The 14,639-nt window shown below is 48.9% G+C and overlaps 1 protein-coding gene across 1 annotated transcript in view; it reads right to left on the bottom strand.

The window, feature by feature from the left end:
- Nucleotides 1-207: 207 nt before the first annotated feature.
- The window catches only part of Slc5a7 (solute carrier family 5 member 7), a 24,611-nt gene continuing 10,179 nt past the window's right edge, over nucleotides 208-14,639 (bottom strand). Inside the window, exons 4-8 of the mRNA XM_004633210.2 lie at nucleotides 13,591-13,739; nucleotides 7,026-7,169; nucleotides 4,601-4,754; nucleotides 2,278-2,495; nucleotides 208-934 (exon numbers count right to left, since the gene is read on the bottom strand). Coding sequence (XP_004633267.1) covers nucleotides 308-934; nucleotides 2,278-2,495; nucleotides 4,601-4,754; nucleotides 7,026-7,169; nucleotides 13,591-13,739 — 1,292 coding nt within the window. The 3' untranslated portion in view covers nucleotides 208-307. The remainder of the gene's footprint in view (nucleotides 935-2,277; nucleotides 2,496-4,600; nucleotides 4,755-7,025; nucleotides 7,170-13,590; nucleotides 13,740-14,639) is intronic.

The following is a 14,639-nucleotide window of genomic DNA, read 5'->3' as shown; positions in this document are numbered from 1 at the left end:
TGTGTTGATTGGGGGTGTATCCACTTTTATACCTAACAGAACTATCTAGCATTGAAACTGAAGCTACTACAGACAAGAAATAAAGTTGTTGCTTCACAGCTATTACTTCTAGCTTGGCATGTATTTGTGTGATTGCACGCTATTTTTCCTGAACTCTTCTTTTAGGACTTATTTTTAACTTTTTCTGCAGATTTTTTGTCCTCTTGAACTCTATTTATATTTTAATATATACTTTATATGTCACAAACCACCTTCCTAGGACTACCTTCCTACCGTGCTCTGTTTGGACAAGCAGCAGCAGGAGAGATCATTGTAAATTGTCCTCAGTTCCCGACCCTTCTGGGCTGGAATCCACATTGAGGAGCGCCTCTTTGTTGGTGAATGTTGAGCTCAGAGTTAGGCTCTGTCGCGGTTTCACGGGTGCAAGTTCATCCAATTTAATATTTTCATTTCTGACCAAAATTGTCTTGTCCATGTTTTCTTCACTGTGCCTTGCGACAACAGCATCAAACATGTCCAGCTTTGGTGGCAATGTTCCACTTTCAAACAGGTATTTGGCCAGATAAGAGACACAGATGTTGATGAGGAAGGAGGTCACCATGGCGAGGGTCTTGAATGGGAACCTCTGGTTATAAATACCGTTGTCCATGTAGTACCCAGGGTAGAAGATCAGAGGCTGCAGGTACAGATAGGGCTCCCCTCCTGTTATTCTCAGGAAGATTCCAGCCACATACCCTGCCACTGCCCCATATGTGTTGGTCCCCTTGATGAAGAGCACACACAGGAGCTGCGGGAAGATGATGATGTAGACCAGGTCGGAGCTGAGGTACCAGAGCCCATACACAGTCTTGGTCAGCAGTGCCATGGCCGTAGCAGACGCTCCGAACACAAAGACTGTGATTCGCATGACCCAGACAATTTCTTTGTCTGATGCCTAAGAAAGAAAGAAACTAAGAGTGAGATTTGCTTCTAAAGTGTTGGCTCATTTAGGCAAAGAACATGATGCATCTCCAGGCTTGGAAACTGGTCTAAAGAAGACCTTGGGTGAAATGGCCCAGGGTATGGGTACAGCCAGCCTAACCTGCAACCCCATGCAATGAGCTGGTAGCCTCCTGTGTCATCTGGGGGAGCATCTGTGCACACCATGCCTGGAGCCAGCCCCTTGAGCCCCTGCTGTGTGCACAGAAAAAGGTAGATGAGCTGACCTGGCACCACTGGGGACAACAGGCAGGGAGGGTTTCACTTGTGCCTGTTAAGCAGCAGACCTTGGGTGGCACCCAGAGAGAGTGCCAGCGCCATTCTTATTTGCTCTCTCTGAGGAACATCACATCTGTAGGCTAACCAGGCCCTGAAGGGCATCTCCTTAGTAAGAACCATTGGGGCACTTCACTATGGACATAGGAAACCTGGAGGTAAGATACAGCCTGGGAAGAGGGGTTTTTGGCCTTTCAGGGATCACTGTGGCCATGGTCCCAGACAACAACTGTCAGTGCCACAAGGACAGCCAGATTCAGGGGACATTTATGAAGAGGCTGTGACACAAGAGCTGATGAGAAACAGTCCCAATGCTGCACCCTGGGTGACAGGTCCTCAGCTCCTGTCATTTGAGTCCATGCTGGGATGTTTCAGGCTGCACTGTTCTTTGATCAGAAAGATAGAAAACCTAAATTATAGCGACATGACTGAATCTCTTAAGGAACAGATTTGTTCCCTTAGTATTAACTTGAATTATAACATGCATTGTTAATATCTATTTATAGTATAAATATACTCACTGTTACTTAAACTTGGATGCTTAATCAAAGCAGGGTCAGGCTTTAATATAGTCTCTCTCTCTCGCGCGCACTCTCTCTGTCTCTCTCTTTCCCCCCTACCTCTTTCTCTCCCATCCATCCATCCATCCATCCATCCATCCATCCATCCATCCATCCATGGGACCAGAAGTACTTTAGATTACAGGATTTTTGGATTTGGAAATAGTCACACCTACAGACTGAGGTATCCTGGGATCTGAGTCTAAAAGCGATCCATGTTTTGTATAAATTTTCTACACATAGCCTGGAGATAATTTTATATAATATTTTAAATTTTGTTATAAAGCAGTCTTGTGGCGTGGAATCCCCCATGTCAGTACTCAGAAAGTTTCAGGCTGTGGAACATTTGAAGTGATGCATTTCCAGAAGAGGGAGACCCGACCGGTAGTACCGCCCACACAGCTCATGCAGTGGCAACAAACAGCCACAGCACAGCCAGCCACGGGTCAGGACCCCTGCTCACGTTTTGCCTGAAGGAGAGCTGGTAGATGTTCCGTGCAAACATTGAACTGGCCGACAGGATGGATGAGTCGGCCGAGGACATGACGGCGGCAGACACCGCACCCAGGCCAAAGAAGGAGATGTACACGGGACAGAGGTACTGCAGCACGATGGGCAGGATCATGTCTGCCTCGCCCTTGTCCTTGGGATTCACCGCCCCAAACGAGGTCTGGTTCCAGTCTGTTGAGCAGAAATAATGACTATAACACACTCCTGGGGCCGTGTACCCTTTGTGGGGGCTCAAACTGTTCAGAGGTAGTTTGACAACAAATTCAGTCACACGTGTTGTGCCTGGAGGCAGGACTTCCTGCGTCCGTCAGGGACTCTATCTCCTGTGTCCTTGCTTCTGAGGGTGCGGCCCTCCTACAGCGCGTCTGGATTGTGCTGCCCAGACCTGCAGGTTCTTTGTGTCTCTGTGGTACTGCATTACACAGAATCTCAGAAAACAAAAGCTACCGCTCTTACTGGAATCGCATTTCTTTCCCGCCACTTGGAGCTGGAAGGACACGTGTGGCCTCTTTCCTTGGGCTGTCTTACCTGGGTGCAATTGAGCACGCAGAAGAACACAGCTGGCCTTCTCATCCGCCTGCTGCTGTGCACCCGTCTGGTTTGGAGCTCCCCGAGCTCTGCTTTTCTCTAATTAAATTTGATGCTGTGTAGAATCTCACTCACCAGAAATGGGAGCAGTGAAAGTAAGGGCAGTCCCTTTTTATTGAATAAAAACTACATTCTTGGAGTTGAGATTTTAAGGGGGGCTCTAAACTTGGCACGGTGAGGCAACCTGATACGTAAGTTTAGCTTTGAATTTATCCTGTTTGCTGTTTAATTATAGCACGTATTAAACTTGGGGAGCCTGCATGCACGTACGCATCAGTGTAATTCCCTTTCTTTCATTTTTACTTTTTAGACAATGTCTCACTAAGTTCTCTAGGCTGTGCTTGAATGTGCAAGCCTTCTGCTTCAGGCCCCAGAGTAGCTGGGATCACAGGCGGAGACCACCATGCCCAGCTTCACAGTTCATTTTTTATTTGCTCAACTTTCTTCATGTTGTGATGATAAGTAAGGTGGTTTCTTTTGATTCTACCATGATTTTCTTTCTCTATTTCCCTCTATAATTGCATTAAAGCCATGCTTAGATGACACCAACTCTAATGCCTTGAGATGTCCTTACACCAGAAATACCAATCGAGAATGTGCGCCCCGTCCAAGGGGGAGGTGGGCCTGGAGCTGTTTGGCTAGCCTGTCATCCCAACATGCACGAGGGTCCATGCACCTCCCCAGAGCCTGGGACCCTCCTCTGTGAAATAAATCCAGCCTTTTCTCAAAAACATCACACACAGCACTCCACTGCTGTCAATGGTCTGCTTACCACCAAGTGTCTGTCACAGGCAGACAACTGGAAGGGAAGGGGTGCCAAGCCCCAAGACTGCTCTTTCCTGCACGAGACAGCCCAGTGGCCAGCTCTACTGGCTGAACGTCAGGCACTGTGTGCAGACCCTCCTGGACCACCCTTAGCAGGCACAGCGGGGTGAGATGTGAACCTTCTCTACGCTGTTTTATTCTCCTGCACCTAGCGAATGCCTCTGTGCTTGGGTCAGCGGGTGCCTCTTCACTGGATGCATAGTCGATTAGAATCGCCCTAAGTGCAGCTCTGAGCACAGATGGTGCTCAGACGAAGCCTGCAGCCACAGCGCGGCGTGCACAGCAAGGTGGTCTGAGGTTTATTCTCTGAAGCTCGAACCCCTGGGGTGTGCCCCTGAATACCTCGTGGGCTGCTTCTGGAGGGGCTTCCACAGTGCAACTAGCGCCATTAGTGATACCAACTTCTCCAGGAAAGAAACATTCGATAAGCCACGGACATGACAAAGCTGGAGACATGCCCGGGGTGGGAGAGCCCAAGTGCCAGCACGCTGCCTCCCCGGGGGGCTTCTGGAACTCGGGGCTCCAGTTCTGTCCTCGAGGGTAGAACCTGCTCGCTGCGCAGTGGCTGAAAGCACGGCTTCTCTGAGCCCTGCCAGCCCCGACACGGCAGCACACAGGCTGAGAGCTGCGGGGAGAGGCGTCCTCAGCCCACCTCCCGAGGTACCAGGCTCGGGGAGGGGCTATCGTGCAGCTTGGAGTACCCGAGAGTGTGGGCAACGGGGCCATGGCACAGCACACGGGGCCACGGCACACGGGGCCACGGCACACGGGGCCACGGCACATGGGGTGGGGCATGCGCAACGGGGATGGAGAAAAGGGGAGGAGCCGGGGTTGGCAGAGGCCGCGGAGGCTCAGGGACTTACCTGTGGAGGCCCCGATGGCACCGATGAGCACGGACGGGAGAGCCATAACCAGGCACCCAAAGGCGGCCAGGATGGACAGCACCTGAGCGTAGGTGGCCGAGGACGAGGACAGCACCCTCTGGAAGTAGGCCTGCCACGGGATTCCGCCCAGCGTCTGCACCAGAGCCCGGGAATGGAAGGGCAGTTAACGACCGCTGTGCTGGGCGTGGGCTTGCTAACACCCGCCTCTCCGGGGTCCCAGGGCGGGCTGCGGGGCGTGAGAAAACGCCCGCCCTGCGTGTGCATCGCGGCTGCGGCCCGCGGCACTGTGCTCGGCCGGCCGCTCGCTCCGAAGTGCGCCGAAGCTGGCCGGGTTGGTGAGGCCCACGGGGGACCCTGGGGCGGGCCTGGCTCCCCGGCACTGAGCAGCCGGTCCCTCGCCTACCCCGCCACCGCTGGAGCAGGGCGAGGACGCGAGCCCGGTGTTTCCCGCCACCACATGTGGCCACGCTACCATCCGGCCTTCCAGCACGCAGAATTGCGCGATCATTCCCCGCAGAGGCCTGCCCTTTCCTGCCTTCGTTTTATCTACTTTACGCTGCTCTCAAACTGCCTTCAAGTTTTCAATGTTCTCATCCAGAAGTTTCAATCCTTAGAAGATATTTTCACCATAATTAAGATTCTAAAAGCGCGAAGGAAAGCCGAGTCACGCCAGCCCCGCCCAAGGCCAGCGGAGGGCCACGCCAGAGCTGGAGCTGGCGCCCCTGCCCGCACTCGGGGGCAGCAGGGCAGAGCTCCTGCCCGCGCCCGTGCCACCCGGCTTGACCGACGACAGGCGTGCGAGTCACTGACGGACGCACACTGCCGGAGTGTGCTGAGGAATTACACTCAGGATTGTCTGGAGACACTGACCACAGTGGGCCGTCTGCGTCCCCGCAGAAGTCCACAGAAGTGGAACACGCAGGGATGTTTTGGGGTGACCGGGGTGGCAGGAGGACAGCAGAATGGAAAGCCTACAGACGTGGCTCGGAATCAGTCCTCGCACACCCAGCAGAGGCCCCAGCTGGAGCCTGGGGAGAGGGGGGTCCCATGCTACAGGGAAAGGAGACTGCACCCATAGCCAGCTGTGAGCCGCTGCCAGGCAGGCTGGCTCCGGCCACTCCTCCGCCGCAGAGCTTGGGCTCCTCTATAGAAAGGAGCCCACTGTGTCACAGAGCACCGAGGCTTCCTTAGGCGCCCGCCTCTCCCGCTGGGTCTGAGCCCAGGCGTCCTGCCATCTGTTGTCCTCTCACCCGTGCAAGCACAGTGCCCGACACACGGCTTCCAAACCATCTCCTTCCTAAAGGGAACTGTACGTGCTCAGAAATAAAATAACAGAGCCAAAGGAAGCCGTTGTAAGATGCAGTTGTGCTCCTCAGGTCTATGTTCTTCTGAATCTTTTTCTTTCTTTTCGCAACTCGTAAGCCAGTATCTTATTAACTCTTCCAAAGTCCAAGACAGGCAGGAACTGGTGCACCCTGAGGACACACCAGCTGCCTGCTGTTGGGTCACCAGAAGCTCCTTCCCTTTTGTGCTTCTAGGCAAGGTGAGCTCTGGCCTTTTTACAAACACACTGGATGTCTGTGTCCCCCCAGAGCTCACACACTGGAAAGCTAATCTGAGTGGGCAGTCTCCAGAGGGCTGCAGCCCGCAGGGAAGGACCAGGTACACAGGAAGGGATCAGTGTCCTGAGGAGAAGGGCCATGGGGCTCCCTCCCCTTTCCTCTCAGGAGAAAAGAAAGGACAGAGACAGCCCGAGCAAGCACCAAGCACCAAGCAGCAAGCACCGAGCACTGGAAGAGCAACCCTAGAGCCTGCCCCACGGCCTGGCTCACTTCCTGTGGAACACAGCTCTGCTCCTCGTGCTCTCTGCAGCCCTAGTGCCTGGGACAGAAGGCAATCCGGGAAGTGAGCTTGGAGGAGACTGTGCTGAAATCCAGCAAAGCACCATCAACTCAGTCATGAAGTCCTGTCAGCAGCGCTCCCAAGAGGAGACAAAGCAAGCCTTCTCCCTCCATTGTGATGCAGTTAGTAGCCCAGGCCTGTGCTGAAACCAAGTGAGTGCTGCCTTCAGCGCAGCCCCATCAGCAGTCCTGAAGGCTGCAAGGCTGTGTGGGGTCTCCCTCTTCCTGAGCAGCGGTCCTTGCAGGTGCCTCTCCTGGCTGCCACCCTGAGCCTCTACTTCCCTTCCAAGTACTTCTTAGTGCTTAGGGCCTGTGGAAACTAATTCCCTTCCTTCACAACTGAGAATGCATGAGTTATCCATTTCAGAATAACTGGCTCTCAGTGCCTTAATCCAGAACCCAGACCACAGCTTTCAGGAGGCCTGGCCTCAGGCAGGGAGTCCTGGAAATGCCTTCCAGGTCAGGAACTTCTGGACCCCAGCCCCAGGCCAGCCACGGCTTACCAGCAGCAGGAAGTTGTCCAGCCAGGTGTAGACCTCGAAGGGCTCGATGGTTCCCAGCCAGGGATCCTGGAACTTTGCGTGCACTGCCGTGAACCCGATGTCGGCCACCGCGGGGTGAGACAGGGCGAAGGGGACGCTGATCCACTGGACAAGAGCAACATGTGGCCTTAGTCTGGCTTTGAGATCCTGGGGTGAGGGGACTGACAGGCCTCCTGCCCACAGAGGCACAGCCCAGAGCTGCTCGGGAGGAGGACTACAGGCCACGCTGCCTGTGCCTCTGTGATGCACTGGCTCGGAGAAGCTGAAACTACACGACCGCCTCCCGGGGAAAGGTCCAAAACACAAATTCAAAATGCAGTTTCTAACTATATGCAACATTGTAGCAGGACAGTCCTATGACATTTTTTTTTCTTGTCTGTTTTCATTTATTACCCTAGCCCTTCAAGGTCAGTGAGGACTCAGGACACAGGAGAACCTGTACTGTAACATGCTGTAACTCAGTGATATCCCAAATTTTCTGATCAAGGAGATTATGGGGCCACAGAGGAAAGTGATCGATGATGTAGAGTGGGCCTAAGGAGAGTCACATGGGGAGAAAACATTCTCTCAGGCTTTCACAGAGAGCACATTGGCCAAGCAATGGCCATGACTCATCCACTTGGCTTACACTGACGAAAGATCTACAACCTAACCATCCATCAGAAAAGTATAAAAACGAGGTATAAAATGTAAAGTCATATTAATATGCTGAGCTGTAAAAGGCTCAAGTCAACAACTTCTGACATTGCCAGTTCTTTGGATAACCCACTCCTATTATGGACTACTGGACTATATTGGATTACTTTGCTTAATTCAGGCACCTACAATATTTGAATGGCAATGGAATACCCATCTCTGACAAAAGTAAACAAAAAAGGGAGATATAAATGAAGGACCATATTGTAGTGAAAAAATATATCTATATACAAAGTAGGATATACAGCTACTTTCTCTTAGTTCAGTGAGAAGAAAGATTCGTACTAACAGTGTTTAGACAAGATATCATGTCTGCATCTTGTACTATGAATAACTACTACAAAGACAACAATATGCAATGTATTAATTATTGTAACTGTCCTACTAACCTGTTTTGAAACTATCTCAATGCTAATTCTTTCTCAATAACATTAACATAAAAAACAAGTTTCTGCAAGAGACAGGAAAAGGAATATTGTGGGGGGTCCTGCTTCAAGGTTGTATATGGTGAGATTTTTGGACCTATGGGCAAACATGAGAAGTATAGAATTCTTTATCCTATTTTTAAAATATAATCTAATTTTTAAGTGTTTTTTATCATATTATGTAGGGACTTAAAGTTCAACATATCAATCCCCTCAGGATTTCACTGACCTTCTCAGACCAAAAAGCTACAACTCTTATTGCACAGGTCCTGCTTTACCTTGGTCTTATCCATCCAGTAGAAAAGTATGAAGATGAAATATAGGAAGTAAAATGCAGTGAGATAGTGAGGTTAAGCTTAATAGCCTAAATCATTTGATCATAACAATAAGCTTGTCTTCTGGATGGTTAACAACCTAAGTTTGCAGACCAAAACTAGAGAAAAAGGAGGGCTACAAGGAAAGCCAACATTTTGGCCCTAGCCTTCTAAGGTCAATTAAGACTCAGGACATATGAGAACTTGTACTGTAACGTCATGTACCTCGGTAGTGTCCCACATTTTCTGATCAAGAAGATTATGGGGCCAAAGAGGAAAGTGATTGATGACGTAGAGTGTGCCTAAGGAGAGTCACATGGAGAGAAAACCCTCTCTCAGGCTTTCACAGAAAGCACATTGGCCAAGCAATGGCTGTGACTCATCCACATGGCTGCACTGACAAAGGTTCTACAATCTGAGGTACAGGATCTCAGGATAAATCCTGATGGGATTTCACTGACCTTCTCAGACCAAAAAGCTACAACTCTTATTGCACAGGTCCTGCTTTACCTTGGTCTTATCCATCCAGTAGAAAAGTATGAAGACGAAATATAGGAAGTAAAGCCATGCTGTTATGTTGAGCTGTGGGGGACTCAGGTCAATAATTTCTGACATTGCCAATTAAACAGAAGACCCAAGGCTATTATGGGCTACTGGACTCTTAGAATATTTTGCTGAGTTTACACACCTATAATATTCAATAACGGAACTTAGAAAAAATAGGGTGTACAGATGAATGTCCATTTTGTATCTGTGTATTCAAAGTGGTTAGGATAGACATATAGTTGCATTCTCTTAATGAATAGAATGATTTGTTCTAATGGTGTTTGTAAATAGGATCTCAAGTCTGCATCTTGTACAGCAATTAACCACAAAGAAGAATATGTGCAGTGTGTTATTTGTTGAAATTGTACTTCCGATTTGATTTGAAACTGTCTCATTGTTGTTTATCATAAAATTTTGGAAAAAAAAAATAAAGTTTCTACTTGTAAAGCTGTGAACTCCTGAGGTGAACTGCAGAAAGCGGAGGTCCCTCTGTGTGCTCTGTGCATGCACCTGTCTTCAGGAGCAGGTTGGGTGGCGCATGGGCAGCTTAGGAAGAGGGAGAGATGAAGACAGCCACGTGCAGACACCCAGGCTGTAAGCTGAAGGCTTTGGTCTTCTTTGGCAGGCACCTAGAAGCTAGAGGGTCCCTTCTGAGTGCTGAAAAGGCTTCAGAGAGATTTCCTCTGGACTTAGGTGTTGTAGCTGGGAACAGTGGGAAGGTGCCCTAGGTCCTGTCAGGGCCCCCTGAACAGCCTCAGCTGCCACAGCGCTGTCCAGATGGGAATGTGCAGGAGGGAAAGGAGGGTGGAGCAGCCAGCAGCCTTCAGTCCTGGGGTGCAGGGAGCCAGAGGGGTAGGGGACACAGGCCTCACACGGACTTGAGGTCCCACTGCTGATGATAAAATCCATCCACCACTCGAGGGTCTGAGAAGAGCCGGTGTGAGGAGTAAGTGGATCACCTATGTCTACATGTGCAGTAACTAAAGCTTAGAATACAAACATTCACGGTTCAATGTCTTAACTAAGTGACCCCTAGAACTTCGTTCCTGATCAAGGCAGATTTCATAGCAGAAAGCTGCTAGTGTGTGCCCCGCCGCCTCGCCCTGGCACGCTTGATTTATGTGCTGTGTGCTTCGAGCTCCGTCTCGTGCGAGGCAGGCAGGCGGGCGGCACATACATCATCCGCTAATGGCTCTGGCTCCCGGGGCGCGTTTCCTGGAATAACAAGCATACTCCTCCTCAAGCCGTACGCCAAGCTAACCTCACCCCGACCTACCGGAGGGAGATTTATTTCTGTGTTCTCTGGTTTATCTTTGGAAGTTTATGATGATATTCATAAATATCAGAATTTCTGCACTGCCCACCTAATTGTGACAATTTCAGAAGAAAAGCATGAGAGGTGTTGAACAAATTAATGGAGTAAATGGCATTCCATAAAATGCAAACAGAATATCAAGAAGAAAAGAAAAGGAGTAATTGTTGGCACATATTAATTTATACTTAAACTATAAATGTTTCTCTGGCACATCACTGCAGATGTTAGAAAGTTAAACGAGGATATGAGCTCATTCTTCATTTTTCATCTCTAAGTGTCTGATCTAAAAGTTAAAGGAGATGGAAAGCTTTTCACTATAAAAGATAAAGAAGATAAGGAAAACCAATGGACTTCAGCTGCCTTTGGAGGCAAAAGTCAGGACCTGCTTGCTCTCTGTGCTTCCACATGAGGACTCTGACCCCTGGGAAGCGAAGCTCAGGTGATCATGAGATGGATGAGATCGCAAGCATGCACCCACCTGGTGGATGACCCAGGACGCAAGAAGGATGGGGTGGACACAACCATGGGTGTGGGCCTGGCACAGCCACATGCTGGACAAGATCACGCGGGTGGACCCACATCATGGCTCATGCCTAGGTGTGCCCCAGAGTCTTGTGCACTTTTATTTTATTTTATTTTTTATTTTTTGTTTTGAAACATTTAAATTTGTTTTTTTTTTAATTTTATTTTTTTATTTTTATTTATGTATTTATTTATTTATTTATTTTTATTTTTCAACAAATAATACACTGCATATATTCTTGTTAGTGGTTAATTGCTGTACAAGATGCGGACTTGTGATCCTATTTACAAACACCATTAGAACAAATCATTCTATTCATTAACAGAATGTAACTATATATCTATCCCAACCACTTTGAATACACAGATACAAAATGGACATTCATCTGTATACCCCATTTTTCCTAAGTTCCGTTATTGAATATTATCGGTGTGTAAACTCAGCAAAATATTCCAAAAGAGTCCAGTAGCCCACAATGGCATTGGGTCTTCTGTTTAACTGGCAATGTCAGAAATTATTGACCTGAGTCCCCCACAGCTCAACTTAACAGCATGGCTTTCTTATAATTTCGTCTTCATACTTTTCTACTGGATGGTTAAGACCAAGGTAAAGCAGGACCTATGCAACAAGAGTTGTAGCTTTTTGGTCTGAGAAGGTCAGTGAAATGCCCTCAGGATTTGTCCTGAGATCCTGTATTTCAGATTGTAGAACCTTTATCAGTGCAGCCATGTGGATGAGTCACGGCCAATGCTTGGCCAATGTGCTCTCTGTGAAAGCCTGAGAGTGTCTTCTCCCCATGTGACTCTCCTTAGGCCCACTCTATGTCATCGATCACTTTCCTCTTTGGCCCCATAATCTTCTTGATCAGAAAATTTGGGACACTACCGAGGTACATGACTCTTGTGCACTTTTAGATGGGGCTTTTCCAGAGGCAGCTGAATCTAGAGTTCGTGATTGATTCATAGTTCAGCACTAGGGTTAAGGGTGCTGGGATTAAGGGTGGGTGATTGTTGGATCTGTCCACTGGTTGGACTACACTGACCTGATCCCAGCAGTCTGGGTATGACAAAAGTGGCAGAAAGAAGCTTGCTTTCTACTTTTGCTCTTGCTACTCTTATGCTTTCTCCCACCATGAGCTGTTGCCCGTCATGTGCCACCCTGCCTTGGAGCCAGCTGATTATGGACTAAAGCCTCTATAACTGTAAGCTAAATAAACCTTTCAACTTTTATTTATTTTATTTTTTATTTACTTATTTATTTTGTGGAAATGGGAATTGAACTCAGGCTTTTGTGCTTGCCAGGGAAGCACTTATTCTACTGAGCCACCTCCCTGCCCCACTTTTAGCTTTGGGTTTAAGCCAGGTATTTTGTTTCAGAAATGAGAGAAAAGTACTAAGACAACTGGGATGGCCACGTGTTGGAGGAGATCATGAAAGGGGACCCAGGATGGTCACATGTTGGAGATCTGCATGTGGACCCAGGATGGCCACAGTTGGAGGAGATATGCACGTGGACCTGGTCTTGTGTGGAGGAGGTCAGGAATGAGGACCTGACAGCCAATAGCAGAGTGGACATCCTCCCTTCTATCCTTCTGACATATCTTAGGTGCTGGGCACTGTTGTTCACCCAATGATAATCTCCATGTTTTAAAATAGGAGTCTGCAAAGAGTAACATCGACTAGAGTGTGTGTGAGGCGCAGGAGGACTTGCAGCGTAACCGGCTGCACTCGTGCAGCATGCTCTGCAGCACTCCCCGCCACACCCAACACACACGCGTTACCTGGCTCAGTCCAGAGCTGAGATGAGAAATACTTACTAAGCCCTTTGCTTCTGGATCCCAGAGAAGAGGAATATTTGGAATCCACAGTTTTCCCAGTGGGGTAATTTCTGAGTCCCATGGCTAGTCTCACAGATAATATGCTAACACAGGAACGTAAGAGCCATGTACAAGTTAGCACTAAAATCCAAGTTTTGCTAACACAAAGAAAAGTGTGTTGCAGCTAGTTCCCAAAGAGAATCATGCAAGTTTTCATCAAATTTAGGAAGGAGGAAAAAGAAGACCTAGACCCTTTCAACAGTTAGACTTGGGGACACTTTTCCGTCAAAACTTGTGAAAACGATTAGAGTTTTTACTTAAATCATAGAAAAATGATTTAGACTTTAAAAGACTATGCAACTTACTGTTTATTACTATGGTGGAAAATAAAGGGGCCAGCCAGACAGCTCAGTGGACTGAAGTGCCTGCTTAGGCAGAGTGCAGCGGCCAGGGTTCGATCCCCAGTGTGCCGTGCTGCCCCGCCCCCAGGACGCGCTGAGACAGCGATTGAAACTGGGCATGGAGGTGTGCACCAGTAATCCTAGTGCTTTGGAGGCTGAAAATGAGACAATTGCTATGAGTCCCATCTATGTAGTGAGACCCTGTAGACTCTGTATCAAATACATAAAAAAAAAAGAAAAGAAAAGAAAATGTCTACTGGGGCCAGAAAGATGGCTCAATACAATAAACGATTCCCTGGCAAGCAAGGGCCTGAGTTCAATGCTTGGGTCTGGAAAAAAAAAAAAACCAAATGCCTTCCCACTTTTGTTGTCACTGTAAGACGTCATCCTTATACAATAAGCCACAGTGTCACATCACATAGATCTATAAGATCACATTCTTCTTTCCTTACACAGAAAAAGGAAGAAAGTCTGCAGCGGAACCACTTACCAGTCCGAGGAAGATGCAGAAGAGCTGCACAACGTCTGTGTAGGCCACTGAGTAGAGGCCGCCCACCAGCGTGTACAGCGTGGCGATGAGCGCGGACACGATGACAGACACGTGCATGTCCACGTCGATGATCACGCTGATGGTGGCACCTGAAAGCCAGAGACGGGGTCAGTGAGGCAGTGGGCAGGCATGCCGTGCCAAGAAAGGCAGCTGGGGCAACCGCTGGCGAGGGACGTCAGATCTAGAGATAGCTACTCCTGCTTCCCGAGGTGTTTTCCTAACTTGTTCATGTTGAAATCAGCTGGGTGAGTAAAGAATACCCGAGGCGCTGGCTCCAGAACTCACGACGTTCTCCTCAGGCCTCCAACTCTGACACAGCTGAACACATGCAGCATATTTACTCGCTCCACAGGAAAATGTGAGCGCAGTGGAGACCATTTCCACGTGGTACAACGAGTATCTGGTTGCTGCTTTGCAACTAAGTAAGTGTCTGACTTGTGAATGAGCTCTGTTTTGGGAGAAATGCTCACAAGTTGGGTTCACTCATAAGCCGGCAAAGTGAGTCGCACACGAGACACCTGCGGAAGGTGCAACTCGAATGTCCGTAACTCGGGGACTAGACCAGCCTGTGGTTGTGGGCAGGGCTGTGAGCACCAAGACTGAGACAGGCTTGTAAGGGTATTCTATCAACTTCTCTTCCCAAGAAAAATCACTTCAACTTTATTTACTTGGTGGGACAGTCCATGCCTCCTCCCAGGATGCCATGTGCTTGAAGAAACCACTTTAAATGTCACCTTTTATAGTAATTTTCTTCATCTAATTGTTAGGCCAGCCCTGGAAATCAAGGGAACTTATCTTACTTTATGACTTTGTGTGCTGTGTTTGGTGGTGCCTATATGTTCACTGAAAACATGTGGCACAGGCAGTTGGGACAGCTGCAGTGCTTGGGCTGTGGCCTCCTGACTTGCCATGGCCTCCTGACTCGCCGTGGCCTCGGGACTCGCCGTGGCCTCCTGACTCGCCGTGGCCTCGGGACTCGCCGTGGCCTC

The sequence above is a fragment of the Octodon degus genome, unplaced genomic scaffold, assembly GCF_000260255.1.
Source record: "Octodon degus isolate 3935 unplaced genomic scaffold, OctDeg1.0 scaffold00052, whole genome shotgun sequence".
In the NCBI taxonomy this organism is placed as follows: domain Eukaryota; kingdom Metazoa; phylum Chordata; class Mammalia; order Rodentia; family Octodontidae; genus Octodon; species Octodon degus.
Note: the sequence above shows the minus strand (reverse complement) of the source record. Positions and strands in the feature narration are given on the sequence as shown.